Below are 27,591 nucleotides of genomic sequence, written 5' to 3'. Positions count from 1 at the left end.
TTGATTTTTAGAGCAATCGTTAGCATAACCTTAAAATTTTTAAAAGTTTATAAATTGTATTTTTCAATATAAAATGTTTTTTTATGGACAAAACTTAAGTATATTTTCTTAGATGCTTTTCGTATAATTCTTGATTAAAATATTTATGGTTTATTCAAATTCATATTTTTCTCAAAGTTTGTTTAACTAAAAAATTGTAAATTTAATTAAAAACATTTACGAAAATACATCTAAATTTTACCTTTTTTTTAATCTTACTAATATTTTCACTACCAAAAAAATCTTACTAATATTTTTAGAACATTGGTTAGTGTGACCTTAAAAAATAAGAAAAAATTAATGTGATGTTTAGACATGTGTTTGCCTGGTCTTTCTTGCATCCCAATGAGGTTTTTCACTACAATCAATCAAAGTTCCACACTGTAGATTTAGTTAAATGTGTGGTCACACACCACTCACAAAGCAATTCAAGACAAAAAAGACAACAAACAAAATTTCAACTCCAAATTACAGTATAATAATGTCTGAAAATAACCAAATTTTTGGACAAGTCAAAATCAATTTTCCAGTACAAAAACAGTTAAAATCAATTTTCTATGTCTCAAATCAATTTATGTCACTCTCAAAAATGAATCCAATGATACTACTATAGTGCATAGTTTTTTGGTAGTAATAATAATATTTGATTTGATGATAAAATAAAATAGCACCTTACCTACTACCATACTTCTCACTTATGGTCTTCATCCAGTACCCTTCCACTTCTGTCACTCTACTTCTAGCTTCTAGCTGTACCTTCTCTAAACACATTCACTTGTTTCTTCAGATTCATAACTTCTTTTCTACTCAGAACTTTTTCCCTTACAGCAGAAACTTACTTGTATAGTATATATCCTTCATTGTTCATTTGTAATGCTTGGCAATTAAGAGGTAAAAATGTGTAGTTATTTTCATTTTTCTGTTGTTTTATATGTATATGTTTCCTTGTTTAATTTTCATTATAATTATTGTTAGTGATGAGTGTAGTAAGAAAAATGAACTTGGCTATTGTTAGTTAAGATAACAGTGAACATTTGAGTTCTTTTTTGTTTTATTTTTGTTAATTTTCTTAGTATGAGATATGTAATTGTGGAAATAAAAATTGATATAGCTGCATTGAATCTATTGATGACATTTTTTAACTTTTATATGTAAGTGCACATTATTGTGGAATTATGAGCCCTACAACTAAACTAAAGGTGGTTAGGTTTAGTTCAAGGGTGTAATTTTTCACAATGCAGTGAACCATTGTTTGAGTGCTTATGATAGGAAGAGATTTGGGGGTTAAAAAAACAAATTCAATGCTAAAATTTCTTAGAATTTGGGTCGGGCCTAACTCAACTCAGAATTGAACATCTGGAGTGTGACTCGGGTGGTCAGATAGCGAGTGACTCGATAGGAGTGACCTATTAAGAGTCCCACGTTGAAAGTGAAATGGTTTGAACAAATATTTATAGGTGGTGACATTCCTCACCTCACAAGCCGGTTTTATAAGGTTGAGTTAGGCCCAACCCAAATTCTAATATGGTATCAGAGTCTATCCAAGATCCAAGATCCGTTGCGCCACCTACCATCAAGTTTCTGTTATCGGACCACTCAGGTCACGCTACAGATGTCCAGTCTTGGGCGTGAGAGGGATGTGTTTAGTGTCCCACATTGAATGTGAAATGGTCTTTGATAGGCTTTGGTACCATTTTAGAATTTGGGTTGAACTTGCCACAGTTCCCACGGAACCGGCCTGTAAGGTGAGGACTGTCCACTACCTATAAACACATATTTAGACCATATCTCGTGCAATGTGAGACTCCTAACAAAACTATTACTTTGACTTCAAACATTTGTTCTACACTTGTACCTTTGCTTGCTCTTAATTCCATTGTGGTATGTTTCCTCATATACTCATATATGACTGTGTTGTTAATGCTGGTGTTTAGATTAGGAGCAGATAGGAAAGGAATGCAGGCTATCTGGTTGATGCTGTTCTTGTTGGTGAATACTACATTTGGGAATAGAGACATTGATGCACTTCTTGAACTCAAGAAGGGTATTCAAAATGACCCTTTTGGATTAGTTCTTAATTCTTGGGATTCTAAGTCATTAGAATCTAATGGATGTCCTCAGAACTGGTATGGAATATTGTGTAGTGAAGGCAATGTTATATCCATCACTTTGGACAATGCTAGTTTGGTTGGAGAGTTCAATTTCCTTGCAATTAGTAACCTTCCAATGCTTCACAACTTGTCAGTTGTAAACAATCACTTCACAGGAAGTATGCTACATATTAGTCCAATGAAATCACTTAAATTTCTCGATCTGTCTCTCAACAAATTCAACGGCTCGTTACCTCCTAGCTTCGTTGAATTGCACAGTTTAGTGTATCTGAATCTTTCTTCAAATGAATTTAGTGGCACTGTTCCAAATGTGTTTCACAAACTTGACCAGTTGAAGTATTTAGATTTTCACAGTAATAGCTTTTCGGGCGATATTATGGAAATCTTTTATCAGATGGGAAGTGTGTTACATGTTGACTTAAGCAACAACAAGTTTTCTGGTGCATTGGATTTAGGACTTGGAGATGTCTCATTTCTATTCTCAATTCAACATTTGAATGTTAGTCACAATTCCTTGGTTGGTGAACTATTTGCTCATGATGGTATGCCATACCTTGACAATTTAGAGGTCTTTGATGCTAGTAATAATCAGCTAGTTGGTAATATACCTTCCTTCACGTTTGTCGTATCGTTAAGGATTCTTCGTCTCGCATGCAATCAATTGACAGGCTCATTGCCAGAAACTTTGTTGAAGGAAAGTTCAATGATGTTGTCTGAACTTGATCTTAGTCAAAACAAGCTTGAAGGTACTTTATTGCCATGTTTTCTGTGCAAATTGTAATCTTGTTTTGTATTTCTTGAACATTACTTATTCATCAAATTAAGTCAGGATTTAATTCATATTCATCGACAGTGTAAAGCTTTTTTACATTGTCAGTTAATCATAAACCATTCAGTCATTAAATTATTTTACTATCATCATATCTAACTTAAAAGTCATATACATGATCGTTTATTATATTTGACTGTGTAAAAAATTCAATGACAGTGTACGCGTATTAATCTACTTTCGTCATTATTTGATAAAAGCATGTGACATGAGTTAAAAAGTTAGTTATTCTATAAGTTTGTGCTCACTTTTCTCATACGTTACAATTTGAACTTTCCTTGCAGGTTTCATTGGAAGCATTACCTCAATGACTCTTAGGAAGCTTAATTTATCTTCAAACAAATTATCAGGCCCATTACCTCTCAAAGTAAGTCATTGTGCCATCATAGATTTGAGTAACAACATGCTGTCAGGTAATTTGTCAAGGATCAAGTATTGGGGTAACTATGTGGAAGTTATTCAGTTAAGTACAAACTCATTGTCCGGAACACTTCCAAACGAAACTTCTCAACTTTTACGGTTAACTTCACTTAAGGTATCCAATAACTCATTGGAAGGTTTTCTGCAACCAGTTTTAGGAACATATCCAGAACTAAAAGAGATTGATCTTAGTCTTAACCGGCTTTCAGGGTTCCTCCTACCAACCCTTTTTGCCTCGACCAAATTGACTAATCTTAATCTCTCTAACAATACGTTTTCTGGTCCAATTCCTTTGGAACTTCAACTTCCAAATAATCCATTGGTTTCTGCTGAAAATTTTAGTTTGATGTATCTTGATCTTTCGAACAACAACTTGAGTGGAATTCTTTCTTCAAAAATTAAGGAGCTTCATAACTTGGTATATCTCAATCTATGTAACAACAAATTAGAAGGTACTATTCCCAATGATCTTCCAGATGAATTAAGAGAACTCAATGTGTCCTTTAATAATTTTTCTGGGGTTGTACCTGATAACTTATCGCAGTTTCCTGAATCAGCATTTCATCCTGGAAATACTATGCTGATATTTCCTAATTCTCATTTATCACCTAAAGATAGTTCCAATTCCAACCTAGGTTCGAGGTCACATAAGAAAACTTTCACTAGGAGTGTCTTGATTACATGTATAGTTACCGGTGTTTTTGTGATAGCTATAATGGCTGCCATGATTTATTATAAGATTCATCAGAAAAAAGGAAGTACTTCTAAACAAGATGCAACAACTAGTGACATCATCCAAGAGAGTACTTCTCCATCAAAGAGAAGAAATCTGGAGTCATTACCGCCTTGTCAAAGTGATGATACTGGAAACATTAATCCAACTGTACAGAAGCCTAAAGATCCGGAACTAGTTAAGAACGAGGAAGGAACGTCTTCTCCAATGTCTATTATATCGGCTTCGAATCCTTCACCTTCTACAAGCCATCAGTTCGAGAATCCTGGCTCGCTCGAAGTATCCTCTCCGGATAAACTGGTTGGAGACTTGCATCTATTTGATGGATCCTTGATGCTTACTGCGGAAGAACTTTCGTGTGCTCCAGCTGAGGTTGTTGGTAGGAGTTGTCATGGAACACTTTACAAAGCTACACTTGAATCTGGTCATGTATTGGCTGTTAAATGGTTAAGAGAAGGAATAACTAAAGGAAAAAAGGAGTTGGCTAGGGAAATTAAGAAACTTGGGACAATCAAGCATCCAAATTTGGTTTCTTTTCTTGGTTGCTACTTAGGGCCAAAAGAGCATGAGAGATTGATTATATCAAATTACATGAATGCACATTCTTTGGACATTTATCTCCACGGTAAGCCTTGTTTCTTCTAAAGTTTATTTTTTGAATAGGCAACTGTTGGATATGTTAGTTTTCAGGGTTTGAACCCTGGAACTTCTTTGGTATTCCTTTAGCTCAAAATTTAAGCCTTTTAGTTTTAATACTTTTGATATCATTGGTGTGAAGGGTGATCAAGCACATAAAATTTGATTTCTTTAGTTTAGAATACATGAAGCTCTTTTAGGATGTTAGATGATTTATAAAAATCCCAAGTTTGCTATGTTATTTGGAGTATGCCAGAGATTTTGTTTTTCGGACATTTTGATTGAAATAGATGTTTAATGTTTTTTATGCATGACTCAAGATTTTCATGCAAAATATATATGTAGTCTTTGTAGTAGTATTTTTACAAGTCATATTGTTCAAAGGAGCTGATGATTTGGTCTTTTAACAACCGAGGAATCAATTATGTAGAACTCGCAGAATATTTTTTGTGAAACACTAATTCATGGATTATTTCATTTTTTCTTCTTCTGCAGAGGCTGATAAAAGAAATCTTCATCCTTTGTCTCTTGATGAAAGGCTCAGGGTGGCAGTAGAAGTGGCTCGATGTCTACTTTATCTACACGCCGAGAAAGCCATACCTCATGGTAATCTCAAATCCACAAACATTCTACTAGAAACTCCCAACAGAAATGTCTTGCTCACTGACTACAGCCTGCACCGAATACTTACTGCTGCTGGTACTTCAGAGCAAATTTTGAATGCCGGTGCACTTGGTTACCGACCTCCCGAATTCGCTAGATCAACCAAACCATGCCCTTCTCTGAAGAGTGATGTCTACGCGTTCGGAGTTGTCTTGTTAGAGCTCCTAACAGGAAGAAAATCGGGAGAAGTCGTTTCAGGGATTCCTGGCATGGCTGAACTTACCGATTGGGTGAGATTCTTAGCTGAACATGATCGCTCGAACCAATGCTTTGAAAATTCCCTTATGGACAATCACAATGGAGAAGATTCATTTAGGATTCTTGACGACATGCTAAAAGTGGCTCTTAGATGCACCCTTTCAGCATCTGAGAGGCCTGATATGAAAACAGTCTTTGATGATCTTTCAACAATAAAGGAGAGTTGATGATCACAGCCTCAACCACTGGAATCATCATTGTTTATAATTGTTTTGGTTACTTTTGAAGTATATTAATTTTTTTTTACCTTCATGACAATTCTTCATAGGCATTTTAACAAGTCTCAGGATAATAAATGAAATTCTTTATTAAAGGAAATTTGTTCTTTTCATCTCTTTTGATAGGAATTGTATATTGTTGTATTTACAGTATTCTTTCACCTAGTAATTGACATTGGTAGACATGTAGTTACAGTATTCTTGGGTATCCCTTTAGCTCAAAACTTTAAGAATACTAGTCTTAACTCTTAAGAAACTAGTCGTTGATTTTAAAAGTGTGTCACATATCATATGTATAATTTTTTAGGTAAATATGAAACGATTTATGTTAAGATTAGTGGTCTTATATGTTATTGAGGCATGGCGTTTATCTTAACAAATCTATAAAAATCTTGCAACAGTGACAATCATGGCGAAATTCCAGATTAACAGGGCCCCTTTCAACTGAAAATCACAGGGTTAACACAAAAAAAAAAAAAAAAAATTAATCATTTGAGTGTAAACTTCTAAACAAGTCTTTTCTATTGTAGACACTAAACCGATCTTTTGAATTTGAGATTATCATTTAAGAACGAGGAAAGAGAGTGATTGTATAAACTCCTCCCTAATAGCCACCAATTTTGTTAGGGGCTACCTAAATAGGTGGCACCGTGGCGGTTTCTAATAGGTAAGACAACCTTATTGGAGATACTCTTAATTAAAAATTCTATTTAAATTTGAATATTGCTGTCCGGTGAGCATAGCTCAGTTGGTAGGACAATGCATTATTATATGCAAGGGTCGGGGTTTGAACCCCGGACACCCCAGTTATTCTTTACCTTATAAGATGAATTCTAGCCACTAGACTACCTGACCAATAAAAAAAATTTGAATATTGCTTTGCATTGGAATATAGATGTGTGTTATATTATATTATTATGTAGATAAACTTTATATATTATGTAGATAAACTTTATCAAGAATTAATAAGAGTGGTATTGAATAAGTGTCGGAAGAATTAATAAGAGTGGTATTGAATAAGTGTTGGTCAGACCTAACACTTTTTTTTTGAAGGAGACCTAACACTTTTATTCCGTTACATATTAATTGGCATGCATTGTTTTTTTTTTTTTTTTGAGAGAAGTTGGCATGCATTGTTATTGTATGTTACAAAATAATTGTCTTTTATTTTATATGTCTCGGTTACACTCTCTAATAGTACAAAATTCATTCTTGCAAGATCATTTCCATGTTCATTCTTCTTTCCCCTATAACAGTTGTTATCAAAGATGAAACGGAACACCCATTTTCCTGTTTTATTTTGCTTAGGAACCCTTTTCATGTTTTATTGTGTGCTTACTTTGAGTGTCAACCTTTCAAGATTTTTCTCAACCTTTAACACCCGCATGTCGTCGCACGGGCCACGAGCATGTTGTCGCACGGGCCACGATACAGTAGTATAAAAAAAAGTAAAAATTGACTTTTAACTTAGTATCATTTATATTTTTCTTGTTGATAGAAAATAACATTTATACATAATATTAGAGACAGTCGTTAACATTTTCCTTTATATATTCACTGATTATAATCATTTATATTTTTAGTTGAGTTGGAAGAATACATTAAATTAAAATTAAATTAAATATCCATTAATAAAATTTGCTATTCCTCTTTTTATTCAAAAATATATTGACAAACCTTTTTTGCTCCTAAAAAAAAAGTGATGGTTCAAGGGTGGTTTTCTATCCTTATTATCCACATACACATACGAGTGCCCAAGGGGTGATTAAGACTCTTATGGTATAATTCTTCCATCACAAACAAATATTGTTGTTATAGGAAGACTATATAGTATTGGGTCGAAACACGAATCTCCAAACATGTCTTTGTATGTGTGAAACATAACTATAAAACACGTATCTTTGCATGCATGTATTTTTGCTTTAATCAATTAACGAGTTAGAATAATATATCCGGTTACTTGTTATTGTTAATTAACATAAATTTTAGATAGCACCCACTTTATTATATCAATTAGAAAGCGTGAGATACAAGATATTTCAACTATTAAATTTGTGGCGGATTTAGGACATTACCTTGGTTTTCCTCTTGTCAAGGGTCGAGTTTCTCGAGATGTATATAATGGCGTTGTTGACAAAGTTTCAAAAAGACTAGCTACTTGGAAAGGAAATATCTTGAATAAAGCAGGACGAGCCTATAACGCCCATTTTTATTTATTTATTTATTTGATTGAATTTAGATTCTTTCCGTTATAATTTAATTAATATATTTGATAAGTGATATTTTTTTTGTGTGTTAATATTTATTAGTAGTCTCTATTTTATTATTTAGTGGAGAAATATATTTAGAGGGAGAATATATTTAGTGGAAGAATATATGTAGTGGAAGTATATATTTAGTGGAGAAATATAATTATTTAGAATAATGAGGCTTTGGGGCAGAATTGAAATTAAGAGAAAATAAATAGGTTAAGGTTTATATAAAGAGGAGAGTCAGAGTAAGAAAATAAAGATTTCGTGCAAAATGTTTTTGGGAGAAAGAGGAGAAACCTGGAGAAAAGAAGAATCAGAGAAGAGAAGTCTGTAGAATCCTTGCAATCAATCAATCTAAGGTAAGGGTGGGACTATCATTCAATAATCTTGAGTCTATGATTCTGGAAATTTCATTTAACATGTTGTAGGTTTAGTTTTTGAGAATTGGAGAATTAGGGTTAAGAGTGATAATTGATGATTTATGTTATGTTGTTATTGATTTGTGGTTGTCGATGATTGTTGCTGTTAATGTTATATTATGAATTGGGTATGAATTATGTTGAGTTGTTGTTGTTGATTGTGATGATTTTGAATGAATGTGAAGTTTGAATAATATAAGTTGCTTTTCCTGATTTTTCTTATCTTTGTCCCGAATTTTGAAATAGAAATTGGTATTGATCGGTACAGAATTGGTCTTAGGTGTAAACACGAAAGTTGTAGGTATGGATGTTAGTTTTCTAATGCCGTGGTCTGACGTAAAAATGATTTATAAAACTTGAGTTATGGTCAAATTACTGCACGTAGGTCACAATGAATTTTTATGGACTTTCTACACAAAAGTTGGTCCTTTACGTTTTAAAAGTTTCAAGTTGGTCCAAAACGTTACTCACGTTGGAATAAGTTAGTTCATTCCACGACATGATTTTGAGTTTAATAAAACAAAAAAAAATAAAAAAAATGTTTTAAAACTGATTTTTTAAATAATTTAAGTTCTATCATCCATATTGTGAACCCAAATCTTTAAATTTAAGCGATGGAAGAGACTAACTTATTTCAATGTGAGTAACGTTTTGGACTAACTTGACACTTTTAAAACGCAAGAGACCAACTTAAAACTTTAAAATATGAAGGACCAACTTGAAAACTAAAATAAACATAAGGGATAAAACATGCAACTAAGCTTAAAAAAATATGACAAATAAAAATCGATGATTCAAGGGCTCCTAGACATGTTAGCATCCAAGGAAGCTTAAAAAAATATGACAAATAAAAATCGATGATTCAAGGGCTCCTAGACATGTTAGCATCCAAGGAAGCTTAAAAAAATATGACAAATAAAAATCGATGATTCAAGGGCTCCTACACTTATTAGCATCCAAGGCAAGGGAGAGATCGGGGGGGGGGGGGGGGGGGGGGGGGGGGGGTATGTTTATTCAATTTCTATGTGTAACTAATACGACCCACTTGGTTAAACAATTATAAGCTTCATTCCCAGACTGACAAACATGTTCGAACCTTAGTTTGATACAAACTAACTGTACGATAAAGAAAAATAACTACAAAATTCATGGTAACCAAGATTCCCTTGATTTTCTGTGTGGGAGTCAAAACTCTAGTATATATCATGCATTTTTTGCAAGCAGAGAAAGAATAAAGAGTAGAAAGACAAGAAGCTTATATCGTGAGTCTCAAATAAAAAATAATAATATTAATGTTGTTCGATGGGAGGAATACTCAAATCTTTTAAAAAAATAACTCACTAGAAACATCACTCAAACCATCACGATGTACTAGTAAATGATGATATTGTTGGTCCTATTATCCTTGAAAGGGGGATTAAGTCAAGACGATCCTCTCTCGCTTTTAAAAAAATTCTTATTTAGAAATTGCTTTTAAGAATTAAATTGATCAAGTCATCAAAAGTTTAAATTCATTAAAAAAAAGTTTGAATTAGCACTACTCGTGTATGGACAATTTAAGAATTCATCTAGCAAGTTAAGATTAGTTACAACTAAAAAATAGTTAAATATTTCATACCTATATAAGTGCAAGATTAAAAAACCCTCCATATACATATACATTAATCAATGAATTAATTACAGGCTTTGGTACCAAATCCAAAACCGTGCATGGCAAAGTTCCAACCAACTCGCTGACAAATGGATCAGCAATCAGCATCATGTGACTGTATTTAAGGAAAAAGATAGTAATCAGATCCAAAACACTTTCATATTTTTGACCAATTCTCTTTAGCAGTATTTTTTTTCTATGTTTTTTCTAATTATGCCAGGTTGGAAGTTATCACACATTGAACTGTATAAGACTTTTTCTCCTTAATTTAATTATTTCGTAGATATTATGCTTCTAAATTTATATTATAAGTTGCCTTCTCGGAACCAACATTGCTCATTCCACAATCCATATGTTTCAAATTTTGCTTATAAATATAGATTGTTCACTCTTCTCTATTCTCCTTCTCATACCCTCAAATAGGTGATGCAGTAAAGGGTGGTCTCAAGATTTTTTTCTTAGGTCCTTCTTTCACTGATTCATGTAAGTTCTTTATTCATCCTTATAGTTTTCATGCTCTCGTTTTGATTTGATGCATTTCTATCTTTCTTTGACATTTTCTATGATTTTTCCAACAATTTCAAAATATTATTTAGAATGAAAATTATTTATACCAAGTCATGTGCTAACTTAAAATGCATAAGCATAAAAAAATTTACACTAGTAATCATTATTTTCCCTTCAATTAAATTCCATCCTCATTCCTTAGTAAATGGTCATGATATGGTTTCATTTCAATTTCAAATAGTAAATAAATGCACAAAACAAGCAAATACAATCATGTCCTCAAATTATCATAGTAAGTATATGATAAATTTGATTTGATAAATTTTTTTTTTGAGAGGAGATTTGATAATTTTTATTCCCCTAAAAAATTTATTAGAATTTTTTTTATATTATGTTCTACGAATATATTTTTCTTGAAATTAATTTTGGTACTGATGTTGAGTCAAACAACCTATAATGTTTCTGTCGTGCATTGCAGCATCTATTCACAATGTTTCCCTTTTAATTTTTTATATAGATTTATAATTTGTTTTGACCAAAGGTTTATAAATTTAAAATCTATAAAAAACGAAAATAAATAAATATTGAAATTCCATATACACCCTTAAAAAACGCATGTAATATATATTACAATCAAGCAAACGCTACCACCATCACTAGTTCAATCTTCTCACTTTTTCATTTGCATTACTATTTCTTTTACAATTTCATTTGAATTTGAATTTGCAGCTTAATGGCTGACCGTGTTCACCCCCGTGACTCACCACCAGTTTCTCCACAATCCGCCGCTGTTGCTCCAAAACCACCGTTAGATATGCCTGTTCCACCAGCGGGAACTTATGTCATCAAGATTCCTAAGGACATAGTCCACCGAGTCCCTCCACCGGAGAACGCTCGCCGTTACGAACAATACACACGCAAGAAACACCGTCGAAACCGTCATTGCTGCTGCCTTTGCTGGTTCATCGGAATAATTTTCATCCTCATCATGCTCCTTGGCATTGCCGCCGGCATTTTCTACCTTGTTTTCCGCCCAAAAGCACCAAACTACACCATCGAAAACATCACCATTAGAGGAATCAACATAACCTCACCGTTGTCCACGACAGGGATCTCACCGGAGTTTGACGTCACTGTAAAAGCCGATAACCCTAATGACAAGATTGGAATCAGTTACGAGAAAGATAGCTCTGCCGAAATCTTCTATAAAGACATGAGGCTATGTAATGGCATTTTACCATCGTTTTATCAACCATCAAATAATGTAACGATTTTCAAGATGATGTTAAAAGGTAACGGAATTAAAATGAGTAGTGAAGATCAAAAAGCGTTGGTGAAGGCGCAAACTAAACAGGAAGTGCCGTTAATGGTTAAATTGAGAGCGCCGGTGAAAATAAAAGTGGGGTCCGTTAAGACATGGAAGATTACCGTTAAAGTTGATTGCGATTTGATGGTCGATAAATTAACTGTCAATGCTAAGATTGTTTCTAAGAGTTGTACTTTTAGAGTGGATCTTTGGTAATTAAAAATCTGAAATTCTTTTGAGATTTGGTATTTTTTTAGATTATTATAGTTTTTTCCTTTTTTGGGGGGAGATTATTACAGATACATGATTAATACATTGTTTTTCGAATAATATTACTCTATGTCGAGATTATATGAGATTTTACACTATAGGACATACAGCATAATATGATCTACTACCATTTTTCTTTTTTCGGTATTAATCCTTCGGTTTACAAGGAAAATAGAGTCCTAGTAACCAAAACAAATGTTAATCAATAGAACAACTTTATTTCCACTACTAATAATATATATAATCAATAGATTATTATACGAAATTGAAATGCATAAATGCCAAGGCATACAATAAACAACAGATAGAGTGGAAGGTCATCATAAGAGAGGTTGGTGCCACACAGAAGCAAGACACATAGAATCATATTGATGCCTATCACAGAGCAGCGTCTGATCTTGTTGTTTTTAATCATAGAATGGACTTTGTGACACCACATTATATAGAAAGATCAATTAATACTTTGACCATTAAATCTAAAATCAATTGATTATATATACATAAAAGCTTACTTGGAAAATATCAATTAATTATATATACATTAGAAAATTAATACTAGCATACCATTTGTTAAGCTCATGCTCCCTCCCTAACTTTTTTTTCAAGGTTATATATATATACACACTAAAAAAATCAATTAATTTGAAATGAAAAAATCAATTGATTTTGTTATTTTTTTCTATAGAAACAAATTTAGATGAATGTAAATCTCAGAAAATTAAGCCAAACATACCTAAAAACTAGTATATAATGAGATTATCACCTAAATTCTTCTGACAACAATATCTAAAGTGAGGAGGGAGTGGAAAACGGTGTTATGCTGGTTGAAGGGGAAATGATACTTCTGAGAATTTTCCATTAACTAGCTCCCCTTAAATACACAAAATACACGGTTCATTTATTTCTACATTTTAACCTTCGATTGTATGAAGAAGAAATAACTTTATGTACATTCAAGGTAAGTAGTGATTCCTTGATGTTGAGTCAAAGCAAGTTGTGGTTACCAAAGTAAGAAATTATGTAAAGTCAAGTTTATGTAGAGCCAAGGTAAGTAATGAATTGAAGGGAATAAAATCAGGACAATGAATGTTGTGCCTTAATTTACTTGCAATGTCACGCTTGTGTTGTGTTCACATAGAGTAATTTGCAAAAAGAAAAAAAGATGGTCATATTCTTTTGTCTTTTATTCTTTTGTCTTTTGTGTTCACATTTAGATGCCTAGATTTGATATTATACAAGAGAGTGACATGAACAAGAAACAAACTAAATAGGCATTTAAATGTTTTCAATTTGTCAAGTAATCGAAGCACATTCTGTCAAAATAAAAAAGTAATTGAAGCACTGAATGTTGTGTCCACATAGAATAATAAAAATAAAATAAGTAAGTTTGCATTAAAAAAATGATATAATTATTGTTAAGACAAAAATAAAAACTTGTATTTTTAAAAGAAAGTTTTTATTAATGAATTTTCTAACCTATATATTTATGACACTCGTTATTAAGACACTCCCCCTAATTATTAATATCGCAATACACAGGGAGAGTTTACATTTTTTAATGATAAGTTTAATATGAGCATGTTGACAAGTTTTAATTCAACTATCTTTCAACAAAAAAACGTTTTAACTCAACTAACAAATGTACACATGAAAAACGTTTTCACGTTATTTTCAAGAAATGAGTCACTTAATACATGGGATAAATAGTTTGTCACTAATTAATTAGTAAAGTTTACACCACAAAAAAAAATCAATCAATCAATCAATTAAGTTTAATATTTTGTATATCTTTCAAAGAAGAATTAGAATATTTATAAAACACGAATATACTTGTCGTATTTTCTCACTACCACGATAGCATATATATGTAAAGTCCGATAGCATTGTGGTTGTTGGATTGGCCATGGATAGCTGAGTTTGTATGTGTTCTAATGAAGGTTAAATATATTGACAAATCTCATTTTTTATGTCTGATTTAACCTAATGCATATACTTTCAGATTGTAGGCAGCTGTTAAATTAACAGAGATTTTGTTTCCACACGTTTATAATAGAAAATGTCAAAATCCTGTCATTGCCCCGAATGTATTTTGCGAACATTTTTAGCACTCCTAAGACTCAATTATAATGTCCTTTCCCCATTTCTCTTTGCTCTCCAATAATTCAATGACAATCTAAAGAAGTATATGCTTGTATCATACTTTAGATCAATGGGAGGTCTGGTGGGTTGATCAAAATGTGGTTGTGGATACTTTGGTCGAGGTCTAGAGGTAGAGTTGTGATTGTAGGTGAGGAAGATGACAGTTAAGTAGGTAGATTCTGAGTCTTAAAAAAAGTTATGATTCTGAGCTGTACAAAATCGGGATATTACACGCAAGTAGGTATATTTTAGTGCCACTTCTCACATTAGTAAGTATTATACAAGGTAAGTATTATACAAGATTGGTGAAAGAATACAAGATTGGTGAAAGAATATGGCAATGAAGCTTCATTGAAAGATATATAAACTCTTAAGATATAGTAGTAGGTAAGGATACATATGTTTTCTGAACGTTTTCAAGTTTTACAATGACGAGATTGAATTTCAATATGGAAAGAACATTAAAGCTGTCATATATTTTTCGTCATGCAAATGAATTGCAAGTCAAAAGACTTTTAAGATTTTCATCATATTTCAAAATAAAAAATATTTACAAACAAGGGCAGTTTGTAAAGATAACAGCTGTAAATTTTGGGTTTCCTACTTAGTTGATGTAAATTTAAATTTTAGACAAGAATAATTAAATAATCAGAGCATTCTGCAAGTGGCATTCAAAAATGCTCCTGTCATCTTGGCCACTTATATTGCCTAACCCAGCAAAAGAAGAAAAAAAAATGGAAAGAGTTGACATTCAAAACAAAATCAGCAGGTTCGAAAACTTGCTGCCTACAAAATCCAATCCAAGTATTCACACTAGACAAACTGATATGTGATGAGTATCACCAAGTACTAAATTAGATCCTATCACACACTAATCATAGCATAAAAACCGAAAAGAAACGGCCCTGCCACTGTCGATCTAGAAGCCAGTTCTAGGAACGAAAGCTGCAAGACAACAGTGCAGATACTAGACGCTATATAGACATACTGCGGATCAAATACCATTTATGGTAATAACGACAATAGACTTCCCTAGATAGATTGATCATCTTCTCTCAATGCTGGTTAACTTGGTCACAGACGTTATGACTCCAAAAGCCACAGTTTGACGCATGTCTCTGGCAACAAAACGGCCGAGTGGAGGATATTGAGAGAAAGCCTCTACCACCATAGGCTTGGCGGGAATCATCTTAACAACAGCAGCATCACCATTCATCAAGAATTCGGGCATCTTTGCAATTTCCTTACCAGAAAACCTATCATGCTTGGAAATAAGCTCAGCAAATTCGACAGCAACGTGGGAGGCGTGGCAGTCAAGAACAGGTGTATAGCCAGTTTGAATCATGCCAGGGTCCTTTGTAATGATAACATAAGATGTAAAGTTAGCGGCCCCCATGGCTGGGTCATTGTTGGAGTTTGAGGCAACATAGCCTGGCTGGAGATCCTCAGCAGCAACATCCTCGACATCTAATCCCACAAAGTCACCAGGAAAGGCAACAGAGAGAGGAACTTCACCGTCAATCTTCACAGGCTTCACCTTGCGTTGCATCCCAGTTGGGGCAAAATTCACCACCATCCCAGGTGTCAAGTAACCAGTCACAATACGTCCCACAGGCACATTTCCGATTCCTCCAACCTTGTAGAAACCATGAATTGGTATCCTGAGAGGCTTGTGAATTTCCCTCATAGACACAGGCAGTTTCAAATGGTCAAGAGCTTCAATAAGGTGATGTAGGAGGGTTTTATTAGTAATTTAGTAGTATTTATTATTTAGCCAAATCTTAGTAATTTTCTAGAACTTTCTATTATTATTTCGTTTTGTTTTATTTTGGCCCACGGGTTTGTTATTTCTTTCCCTATATAAGCAGAACTTATGCAGCCTAAGAGGCACACTTTTGATTCAATAAAATTATTAGAGATTTTCTCTCAATTCTGGTGGATTCCGGAACCCTTATTTTGATAGGTTTGTCGCTTGCAACCCTATTTTCACAAGTTTGTCGCTTGCAAACTTGTTCTTTTCTATCTAGGTTTAGCGTTTGCTAACCCTACGCTTCCGTACTGCGTCAGTTGGCATCAGAGCAGGTTTCTCCTGTTCTTTTTCTAACGTGATCAGCCATGGGAGATCAACCGGTGACGAGGGCAGAATTCGACATTTTACATACGGCCGCCAAAGCACTGTTAAATCAGATGGTGGCATTAACAGCTAAGATCGGTAATATCAACAACAACAACCGCAACTACAACGACAAAAACAATCAGAACAGGAGATGTGGACCAATTAGGGTTCGTGGTAGAAACAATCAAATTATTGAGGATTCGAATTTTTCAAAGGTGGAGAAAACTAATTTCGAAGAGATAATGTCGAATCACTGGAAGAAGCTGCAGAATTTACGAGAACATGCCAATTCAGCTAAATCTATTGAAAAGGATCAGAAAGCATTAAAGGCTAAACTTGACGAGGATGAAGTCAAACCAGAAGGTGATAATCTCTGGCAACACGGAGGTCTTTCAGCAAACATTGAAGCACCACAAGTTGAAAAACACAAAGAAGTTCAAGGAATTCCTAGAGAGTCAAGTCAATCTCCCATTTGTAAATCACGGATCATAGATCCAACATCCATAATCACAAACCAGGAGAACCCCAAAGAACTAATTTCATCGCTTTATCCTTTGAATCCATGTTCTAAATCACCTTCCCTCACAAATTCATCTTCTTTTTCCTTCAACCCTCTGATGTTTTGTGACGACAAAACAAAAAAATCACAAAGTGCAGACACCATCGATGCATATCCAATTTCAGAAATCAACATGGAGATAGTGAAACCCACACTATTGAACAAACAAATTCCAACTAAAGCATTCTCGTCATACGATCTGCAACGCTTTGGTGAGGTAAAGTTCCAATCCCTCTCACATAACACAATCGGCGGAATCGCGCAATCAGTGCTTTTAAGCTTCGATAGTCTCCGATGTTACGATCCTGGCGGGTTTCTAGTTGCGTTGAGTTCATGTTTTCAAAATCAGACCTCTCCCTCCAATCTGCAATGCTTAAGTGAGGTAAAATTTAAACCATTCTCATCTAATCACCTGATTGCACTGCCACCGAAACCACCTGATGTCATTGGTTTGAGTGAAGAACTTCTCGCCGCTGCAAAGCAAGATCAAATATCCACTTTCGCCCAATCTCCAACAACAGGAAAGTTTCCATTTGTTTCAAACAGCAACATCTGCAACACAAGATTATCATTAGATGTTCAAGAAAAATCTAAACATAATGGCTTTAATGATATTTTTGCATCTTCTTTCGCTTTCAAGCCTTTAGCAGATTCGGGCCCCTCTTTTTATCAAGGTTCTGGTAGAAATATAAATCCAACTACACTTTCTCAGCAATCCCTTCATGGTATTGAAGCTTCAGTTCAATCTCAAAGAGTGGATGCGGTCAAAGTTCAAACTGAGAACAAAAGTACCCTCCATCTTAAGGCCGAGTTCTCCGACTCGCCGCCTCAAAAAGATAATTCTACGCAATCGAAAGAGCAATCACATGACGAAAGTATGTCGATGAAAATGAAAGGGTTATCAACAGAAGCAACTTCCTTCCTTGAACATTCGGTTGCCGATCCTAGCTCTACAGTTGTTGGTGACCGGAGAAACCCGTCACTGGTGCCCATCCGTAAGCCAGAGAAGATGCAAATGGTTTACGACTTAACATCTCCACAAGTTACTGCCGTCTCCGCTTATGTATCGGTCACAAATGCCATGGCCGAAACTCATATTATGGAATGGGGTTATAACAATGATTCTGATTTCATAATTCTGCAAAGACCACCACCGTCCTCCATTCATGTTTTCGACCCTGGCCCGCATCTTTTTCTGCACAACAGAAGTGTTAGTTTTACAACAGTGATGGAATACGACGAGACTATGACCAAGATTGCAGCGTCATATACTGGCAGCATGAATTGGATAAAGGAAGTTGACTATCTAACTCCCGATTGCTTTGTGTATCTTGTTGAACGGTTACTGTTGTCGACTTCATGCTGGAATGGGTTCATCCATTCTACAAAATCATCTTTCATTAAGTGGCTTATTTGCCAGGATGAAAATTCCTTTTCAAATTTGAGCTTCATGTCTGATGAATTAGGCAATGCCCATGATTTTATCGCCAATATCCTCTGTGAGTTTGTTTATGATCAAAATGGTACCAAAACCTGGATTAAAAAATCAAACTTGGATGTGAAGAATTATGTTTCAAGGTGTTCACTTCATCTCAGTTCTAGTAGTGGGAAGTATTTACAACTACTTCGCAATTTGTTGGGGATGAGACATATAATCAATCAACTGCCATTGGAATTTTGCAATGTTCTTCAAGAGGGAAAGAAACAATTAGGTGAGTGTACAATGGCTCCGCCGTGGGCAGCTTTTGAGTGGTGGAATTTTTCTGATGCTCGACTATACACTCAAACACCGAAGCCACCGCCAAAACCGCCATATCAGTATCTCCAACGGACAAAAGCGATATTTCAAATGAATAATTTTGACGATTTGACAGCGGTTAATTTGGATGATGATTCACTAGTCAGTGATGGCTCTAACGGAAGATTAGAAATACGAAACAACTCTCAATTGAATGGTTTAAATGTACATGAGGCATGTTTGGTTCCGGTTAGTTGTACTCAAGATGTTCTTGATTTAATGAAAATTGGTCAGAGGAATCGTGTTGTTGGTGCTACTGCTCTAAATGAGCGAAGCAGCCGTTCTCTTGGTGTGTTGACAGTTCACGTCAGAGGAATGGGCTTGGCATCTAATTCAATTCTGAATGGCTGTCTCTATCTTGTGGATTTGGCTGGAAGTGAGAGAGTGGAGAAACCTGAGGCTGTTAGCGAGAGACCAAAGGAGTGTTATATTTGTTACGATGAACTTTCCCCCCCTAGGCAACAGTGGAAGCATATGAGGTTTAAACTTGAAGTGATGGGAAAAGATGAGCATGAATATGACAGGGAGGATGCAGAATTAATAGAAGGAGGTGGTCCCACAAGTGTCTATGTTTTTCATGAATGTTCCTTGGGTATGGATAGTACACAAATTGAAAACCCGCAACTGCCTGAGGAGAACTTTGTTCATGAGATGGTTTCAACTGAAATCAAAGCAATATACCAACTGGTTGTGAATAGTAAAGACACTAGTCTTTTAGAGGATCCTCCAAATAACTTGTTATGCGCTAGTGCAGAATTTTTGCGCTCAAGTTGGCAGTTACAGAGTTATTTCCAAGAGTTGGCTGGTTTCATTCAAAAGAACGGCACACTCGTCAAAACATCCGTTAAAGTTCCACTGGATGCATACATGATGGACTTTGTATTCTCTGAGAGTGAAAATGGTGGAGTTTTTTATAACAAATTTGGAATGGATTATCACATATCTGTTTTTGGAAGCATTGTGAAGGAACCTCCTCTGCATATCATTCATACTGCTGTTGAAATGGCCCCAATTGCAAAGGTTGGAGGCCTTGGTGATGTTGTCACTAGTCTATCCCGAGCTGTTCAAGATTTAAATCACAATGAGGATATCATTCTTCCAAAGTATGACTGTTTGAACCTTAGCAACGTTAAGGACTTTCAATTTCACAAAAGCTATTTCTGGAATGGAACTTGGGTCGAGCCTTTTTGTTTATTCTTATTTTGGCTACTAATAAAAATGATTGTGTTCACTGTTTACTTTGAGCAATGGGATCCCGGAGGTCATGTGATTATGTTTATACCAGCTAGGTCCTACCGGTTGAAGCAATGGGATCCTGGAGGATGATCTCTTGTTCATTGGAGGAGTCAACATGCATGAGAAGCTCTTTATCAAAATGAGAACTCGGGGTCGAGTTCTTCAGAGGTGGAGGAGACTGATGTAGGAGGGTTTTATTAGTAATTTAGTAGTATTTATTATTTAGCCAAATCTTAGTAATTTTCTAGAACTTTCTATTATTATTTCGTTTTGTTTTATTTTGGCCCACGGGTTTGTTATTTCTTTCCCTATATAAGCAGAACTTATGCAGCCTAAGAGGCACACTTTTGATTCAATAAAATTATTAGAGATTTTCTCTCAATTCTGGTGGATTCCGGAACCCTTATTTTGATAGGTTTGTCGCTTGCAACCCTATTTTCACAAGTTTGTCGCTTGCAAACTTGTTCTTTTCTATCTAGGTTTAGCGTTTGCTAACCCTACGCTTCCGTACTGCGTCATAAGGGTGGGACCGTTGTACCAGCCAAGGTTAGTAGATGGCTGAACCAAGTTATCTCCCTCAAAACCAGAGATGGGAACAAATGGAATGTTGGTTGGGTCATAGCCAACCTGGTGCAAAGAGGACTGAAGTATCCTTTTAATTTCTAGAAACCTATCCATGGAGTATGTAGGTGTTGTGGCATCCATCTGTCAAGATAGATGATAATTAGTACTTAAATAAATGGATAATTAAAAAAATGAAATAGAGGATGAAAATATAAATAGAAATACCTTGTTGATGCAGCAAATCATTCGAGGCACACCAAGAGCGGAGGCAAGAAGAGCATGTTCACGGGTCTGACCATCCTTAGAAAAACCATTTTCAAAAGCACCAGGAGAAGAATCAACGATAAGAAGAGCACAATCAGCGTGGGATGACCCATTAATCATGTTATGAATGAAATCCCTATGTCCAGGGGCATCAATGATAGTGTAGCAGCGGTTTGGTGTTTCAAAATTCTGCATAGAAACGTCAATTGTGATACCTCTTTCACGCTCAGCCATGAGCTTGTCAAGCACCCAAGCATACTTGAATGAACGCCTGTTCATGAGAGCAGCTTCTTTCTCGAGACTCTCAATGACATGGTTGTCAATATATCCAAGCTTGTGGATCAAGTGACCAGTAGTGGTTGACTTCCCAGAGTCAACATGACCAATAACCACAATGTTAACATGAATCTTTGGGTTACCCATTATTAGTCGTATCTGCCAATGCCAATTCAACACAGATAACAAGAAGACATGAGTAAAATAAATAAATCTCAGTATTCATTCATTCAACAATAAAATACCAGCAACAAATAAATGAAAGCAATACACCACAAATCCAACCCAAACCCAAGTGAGTTCTTTTTCTATTACGTTGTATTATTATATTCATCAAATAAAAATAAAATAATTGAAAAACATGAACGATGGAAAATACCTTGTGATAACAAATAAAAACTAGGGATTCAAAAACATAAACGAATATCACACTAATAACAATGAATCAGACAGATAAACCCAAGCATTTTTTTTAACAGCCAATATATTAATAACAAAGCCAAGCTTCTCTAGACAAGAAAGTTGGTTTTAAAAGCATTACAAACCCCAGCACAAAGGCACTACAAGACTATCCCAAAAGGAAATCGAACAACACACCCAACAATACACAATGCTGTCAAATAAAAGGTAACATGTGCAGAATCAATATATAATCTCAAATCAAGCAAAAAACTCATGACTCCAACATGCAGAAAATCCATTATTATAGTTAGACTAATGTTATCTTGTGCCCTGAGGGAACATGATAAGCAACAATAAATGACATATGACCCCACTTACTTTATTTTGGAACATGTGATTATTAACTGATGCAATTAAAATTTCTAGAGGCATGCTCGTTAAAAATCGTTAATACAAACTTACCCTCAGCAGATTTCAAAGTCTCGTAGTATTCCAATACATAAATGACCATTTGGCTTCTTAAAATTTTCCCTCGGCAGATTTTCCCTCCAAGTCCACTTTCCTTCTAGCACATATATACCTTCAGTCTAATATCTTCTCCTACTCCTACTAAATATATTTTAGAAATGGATGCTGCTAAACTTGTGTTTATCTTCTCTACCTAGCTCAAACTCAAACCACAATCAGGTACTTTTATATACCAAACTTTGTATATTTAATTTCTTCAATGTATTATGATATGATTTTTTTATCTTCAATGTATTATGTGACAACATGTGTTTATCTTCTGCTAAATTGTGTTTATCTTCAATGTATTATGCGAGAATATATGTGTTTATCTTCTCTATAGAGATTTATATGCCATCACATTCTAAGTATTTTTCTTCATAAAGATTGCCAGGAAATCCCTTCTAATTATTTGTCATCACGATGGCAAATTCAAGCATCACATGAACCAATCAATTTTGTCTTTGAGGAACAAGCAATAGATTGCAACATTGAAGCTCATTCACAATGTGATGTTCTTTGTCCTCCAATGTCCAAACCGAAAGGCCGTCCCAAACGGAGACGTCTTAAAGGTGGAAAAGAGCTTTCGCATAACATGAACACTTGTGGATTATGCAGGGGTGTAGGACATAATATTGCTACATGTTCTTTAAAAGAAAATATTCAGTATTCTGCTGATAGACTTTTAGCAAGTGTACTAAAAATGAATCGAAGTAATAAAATTTATAAGTTCGTATCCACAGGGACTGTTTCAATTTCTACTCGGCAAAAGCGTTAAAATAAAAGATGTTCAATGGTGTCATAGGCAGTTGATTTGATTTGATTGCAATAAAAGTAAATAACTAGAAAATAAAGATTGTTAAGAAAATATAAGGAGAGATGAGATTAGGTCTTTCAAATCCTCTGAGTTCCCTAATTAGTACACCGCACCTATTTCCTAAGAATATTTCTTTAGTTTCACGGTGGTTAACTAAAATGGCCCTAATCAATCTCTATTATCCATTGCTAGACTAAACCTGTGTATTTGAACAATTCAATTAGGTCTAAGCTGAAAGTTATGATCAGTAGTCATTCATTCTCACGAATTCATGTTTATATGTTATCGGTATATAAAAAGCATTAAAAGCAATTGAAATGAATAAAACTAGATTGATATTCATCAAAAATAGAGTTTCATTTTAAATTAGGGTTACATCAGAATCATCATCTCAGACCTAATCAAGAGAAATCAGCTACACATGATCAAAGCAATAAACACATAGAAAAAGAAATTAAAACGGAGAGGATGATGAACCGTAGTAGTGGCTCTTTCCTCAAAAATTCATTACGGTTGTTTTTCTCTTCTTGTTGCCTCCTGCTGTGCTTCCTGTCGTAATGCGTGATTCCACTCCTTTTAAAAACGTGATGTCCACACAAAAACGTGAATGTCCTGCCACAACGTGATTTTCCTCTTTTTATACCATATGTCCTGTGCCGTTTTTTCTTTCTTTCTTTCCAAGTGACTTTTCTCCTTGTCTTTCTTTCCGGGTCAACACCCACCATCAGGTCAAAGCCCAAACTATTTATCCCAAACCACTTTTGTTAAATGTCACGTGGCTTATTAATGCACAACGACACATATTTTTCCTAATATCTTTACTATCCAGCCATCCAAAGTATGCAACACCTTCTTTATATCTTGTTTGATCACATGACCAATAATTATGATCACCTTCTTTATATATAGCTTGTTTCTGTTTTTTTTATCGCAGGAATTTACTGGGAATACAACATGGAAAAACACTTTTAAGAGTTTGGAAGGAATTTGATGTTTTTTCTATAGCAGGACTTTGCTGGTGACATATAAGCATGAAGGCCATCTATCTCTTTTGGACTAATTTCTTTTGTTTGTTCTCAAACATTTAATTTTCTTTTTTAATAGAATTTGTATTTGAAAGATATCATTGAAGTTGGTAATTTATAATTTGTATTTGAATTATGTCATTGAACTTGGTAATTTATTTTGAAGTTTTTTATATGTTGTATAAAGTACATTTTCTTTCCTAAAAAAAATATCAGCCTTGTTTGTCGTTAGTGGCTCATAATTTTTTACTGGAAAAATGTCTTTGGTAATTAAGAAGGGGAAGACCAAAGCCTACCTCACGCGCGTGTATTGTATGAGGGCAATTGTGTCTTACTAACAGTTTTTCAGAATCATACCTTTTGAAAATTTAATTGCATCAGTCAATTATCACATGTTCCAAAATCAACCATAAAATACAAACAAACTGACCCAAAATAGAGGGAACAAGCATTATTTACGCTAACAGCCTAAACGCTGACACCAAAGAACGCACAAAACACAGGACCCAAGCATTATTTATCATCATAATTGAATAGAAAAAGCAGAAAACAAACAAACAAACATAATCGAAAAATTTACCTTGATGTTGCGCTGAAACCCTAGAGGTAGAGGATGACGGTAGAGAAAAGGGTACCCGTTTTTGTTTTTCTATAATATAAGAGAAGAGATAAGAGGTTGTATTGGAACAAACAATTATATATATAGGGCAATATTGTTTACGGAATCGCCCTTTATTTTTTGAGAAATGCCAGCAACACACATTTCAATACACACTCTTTTTCATCGGTTCAAAATTACATGGGTCCCACCAAATTTATATTATATGGTCTCATATAATTTGGTGAGACTCATGTGAATTTTAATCAATCAAAGAGAGTGTGTTAAAATGTGTGTTGCTAACATTCCTCTTATTTTTTTAAATTTTCGCGTCAATTCAACGAAGGTGTGTAAATTCCGCTATTGTTGTTGTGTTTTTTATTTTAAAATAAAACTAATTTTTATAATTAGAATAGAAGATGTCCTTGTGAGCTTAGCTCAGTTGGTATGGACAAAGTTCGGGGTTCGATCCCCAACCACCACAAAAAATTCGATCTCCAACCACCACAAAAAAAAAAAGATAAACTAAAATAAGGATATCCAACCACCACAAAAAAAAAAGATAAACTAAAATAAGTGAAAGGGTTTTACAATTTTTATTTTCTCTATATTCTATTTTTTCAGTTTAAAAAATATATTCTATCTATTTACATTTATTTAGTCTTTACAATTTTTTTTAGTGCATATTTGTAGAAGCACCGATTAATGTTGAAAATCCGCATGCAATAGTAGCACATGCGCATCCGTAGTCCACGGTTGTTGAGCAGGTTAGTGTGTCTCATGATCTTCCAAGGCAAGTCGAACCATGCATTATAATTATATCTTTCAGCTTTTCTCTACACAATGTCTCTTAGGACAATGTCTTTTAACTTTTTATGATAACAATATACTCCCTCCGGTCCTAAATATAAGCAAATTTCACTTTTTAGGTTCATTCAATTAATGATGTATGTGGTTCATATTATGGACCACATACATCATTAATTGAATGAATGTAAAAAGTCAAATTTGCTTATATTTAAGACCGGAGGGAGTATGAAACAACTTGATACTCTAATGCGTGTTCAACCGTGCAAGACCATATAATTATATTACGACTTCAAAGTCAAATTATGGTTCTAATACATCAAACTCTAGGCACAAGGGAAAGCACTGTGAACTCCTAAAGACTTGCAATATTATCCGAAGATAAGTCAACATAAAATTAAAGCTCTTATCATTTTAACATTTTAAAATATGAAACTTAGTTTTTCAACATTTTAAAAGACTGCTTCACATGAACACTATTTAACGTAGAAAATGATTTGTGATTACGTTCAAATGAATTTATGAGCATTTAACGTTATATAGATGTTTAAAGTGATAAATCAAAGATATAGACCATACTTACAATGATTTAAATTATATAATTTAAAACTCTTCATCTTCGTCTTATCTTTTTGTGCCTCCATATTTTTCCTTCTTTTATGATGTGCGTTTGTTATCATCAAAACCCAGTGGACTTAACTCCAATATTTTTGTTGAGTTTCTCCAATTTTTCCTGCAAGGTCGACATCGCGCCTGCAAAATAAGAGAACAACAAAAGAAATCATTAAAAGATTATCAAGATCAAGTATAACTGCGATGTTAATCTCCTTTACAAGAACCACCATTGTTGAGTTTTATCCAACCTTCAGGGGATTTCTTCCAACCTATGTTAATCATCTCCTTTCTTTAAAGATTGCGATGAGGCGGTTTTGTCGGTCACAAGTCTATCCCTCTAGTAAAATTTTGGATTGTTAAGTCATAATTAATGGTTGTTGTAAATCTTCATCAAAAATCACTTTGTTTCTCCATGTCCACATGAACCAACAAGTGGTCAAGAAAGTTGTTTTAGATCACAAACTAACAAGACATTAACAAAACAAATCTTAATCCTAACAGATAAATTAATTTCTTTCACGCACGGGAAATGGTCAAGAACAAATAGAGATCATCAGTCTTTAATCTCATTCAGTTATACATATCATTTCTTTGACATGTGTATGCTCAAATTGATTATAAGTGTTCTAAAAAATGATCAATCAAAACTAAGATTTTGAAGTCAATCGATTGGTGGCAGCCACCATAAGCTCTTTACTCAAAATATAATTCCAAAAGGTTCACTTCTTATGAGACTATTCAACAAATACATGGAAGCTAAACTTCAAACAAGTTAAAATAACACAAAAGCACAAACAAATAAGTAAAACAAGATAAACCTAACAACACCATCAAAGATCATATAGCTCGATTAGCAATAGTCAAGAGACCAAGACACATAGTTGTCATAATGTCTTTGGAGGAGATGCTTTTAGCTCATGATTGCAAGTGTAGGCACAACCATAAGGGTGAGAGTTTGAGTTAATGGGTCAGGTGGGGGACGTTCCACCAGAGAGGGGACAATGACATTTAGGGTTGGTGACTGAAAGGTTATTAGTGTTTCGGTGGTTCCAAAGCTAGCACAATTGTGTGATGAAAGGAGGGAGAAAAAAGAAGCCCAAAAAATGTGAGAAAAATAGGACATCCACAAGGGAGGAAACAAACCCATACGATGTCAGAAAGGAAATCGAACAAGAGGTAGATCTTCTTCACGCGGAAGTGCGGGAGAACGAGAACATCGTGATCTATATCATTTTTTTTGTTTCACGTAAGTTCCCTCCACTTTAGATATCATATACACCACTAAATGTAAGTACATATCTCATCAGAGATTCAAACTTTGATTCACTACGTTGTGAGATTCTATCCCCTTTCGCTAAAAACAACCTATATCGATCACCTTATATCGCATTTCAAAATAATGACTAGAAGTTATAACTATAATTTATCAGAGATTCAAACCTTGATTCACTACATTGTGACATTCTATCCTCTTTCGCTAGAAACAAACTACATCGATCACCTTATATCGCATTTCAAAATAATGCCTAGAAGTTATAACTATAATTTATAAATAA

General features: G+C 34.4%; 2 protein-coding genes, 1 long non-coding RNA gene and 1 pseudogene across 6 annotated transcripts; 2 read left to right on the top strand and 2 right to left on the bottom strand.

The window, feature by feature from the left end:
• Positions 1 to 464: 464 nt before the first annotated feature.
• Positions 465 to 6,105, top strand: LOC146924544 (Leucine-rich repeat protein kinase family protein). Its single transcript, XM_085709534.1, has 4 exons — positions 465 to 930; positions 1,974 to 2,896; positions 3,264 to 4,757; positions 5,264 to 6,105. The coding sequence occupies exons 2-4, from the start codon at positions 1,996 to 1,998 to the stop codon at positions 5,854 to 5,856; spliced, it is 2,988 nt and encodes a 995-aa protein (XP_085565660.1). The 5' UTR covers positions 465 to 930; positions 1,974 to 1,995; the 3' UTR covers positions 5,857 to 6,105.
• A 4,466-nt stretch (positions 6,106 to 10,571) lies between these two features.
• On the top strand, positions 10,572 to 12,398 carry LOC146924543 (NDR1/HIN1-like protein 13 pseudogene; annotated as a pseudogene). Its single transcript, XR_015010193.1, has 2 exons — positions 10,572 to 10,712; positions 11,466 to 12,398. The product of XR_015010193.1 is annotated as an NDR1/HIN1-like protein 13 pseudogene (transcript).
• Positions 12,399 to 15,176: 2,778 nt separating this feature from the next.
• LOC146924542 (elongation factor 1-alpha 1-like) lies at positions 15,177 to 24,689 on the bottom strand. 3 transcript variants are annotated; one of them, XM_085709530.1, is made up of 4 exons: positions 24,596 to 24,689; positions 20,950 to 21,423; positions 20,683 to 20,865; positions 15,177 to 16,177 (listed from the first exon to the last, which is right to left on the bottom strand). In XM_085709530.1, exons 2-4 carry the CDS (start codon positions 21,409 to 21,411, stop codon positions 15,497 to 15,499), a joined length of 1,326 nt encoding a protein of 441 aa, XP_085565656.1. In that variant the 5' UTR covers positions 21,412 to 21,423; positions 24,596 to 24,689; the 3' UTR covers positions 15,177 to 15,496. The 3 variants fall into 3 exon arrangements, with proteins under 3 accessions (XP_085565656.1, XP_085565658.1, XP_085565657.1); XM_085709532.1 differs by lacking the exon at positions 24,596 to 24,689 and adding an exon at positions 23,502 to 23,645; XM_085709531.1 differs by lacking the exon at positions 24,596 to 24,689 and adding an exon at positions 23,468 to 23,599.
• A 1,224-nt stretch (positions 24,690 to 25,913) lies between these two features.
• LOC146924541 (uncharacterized) lies at positions 25,914 to 27,548 on the bottom strand. Its single transcript, XR_015010191.1, has 2 exons — positions 27,476 to 27,548; positions 25,914 to 26,173 (listed from the first exon to the last, which is right to left on the bottom strand). It is a non-coding gene; the product is annotated as an uncharacterized LOC146924541 (long non-coding RNA).
• Between the last annotated feature and the right edge of the window lie 43 nt (positions 27,549 to 27,591).

This window comes from Medicago sativa, chromosome 5 (assembly GCF_051527215.1).
Source record: "Medicago sativa cultivar Bolivia chromosome 5, Bolivia_mono, whole genome shotgun sequence".
In the NCBI taxonomy this organism is placed as follows: Eukaryota; Viridiplantae; Streptophyta; class Magnoliopsida; order Fabales; family Fabaceae; genus Medicago; species Medicago sativa.
Note: the sequence above shows the minus strand (reverse complement) of the source record. Positions and strands in the feature narration are given on the sequence as shown.

Excerpts from the sequence above, each read along its gene's own strand:
- LOC146924544 (XM_085709534.1), top strand. The coding sequence starts at position 1,996 with ATGCAGGCTATCTGGTTGATGCTGTTCTTGTTGGTGAATACTACATTT. Across the intron at positions 2,897-3,263 it reads TAGTCAAAACAAGCTTGAAG|GTTTCATTGGAAGCATTACC; the intron begins GTACTTTATTGC and ends CTTTCCTTGCAG. Across the intron at positions 4,758-5,263 it reads TTTGGACATTTATCTCCACG|AGGCTGATAAAAGAAATCTT; the intron begins GTAAGCCTTGTT and ends CTTCTTCTGCAG.
- LOC146924542 (XM_085709530.1), bottom strand. The coding sequence starts at position 21,411 with ATGGGTAACCCAAAGATTCATGTTAACATTGTGGTTATTGGTCATGTT. Across the intron at positions 20,866-20,949 it reads TGATTTGCTGCATCAACAAG|ATGGATGCCACAACACCTAC; the intron begins GTATTTCTATTT and ends CTATCTTGACAG. Across the intron at positions 16,178-20,682 it reads GCTGGTACAACGGTCCCACC|CTTATTGAAGCTCTTGACCA; the intron begins CTTATGACGCAG and ends CTCCTACATCAC.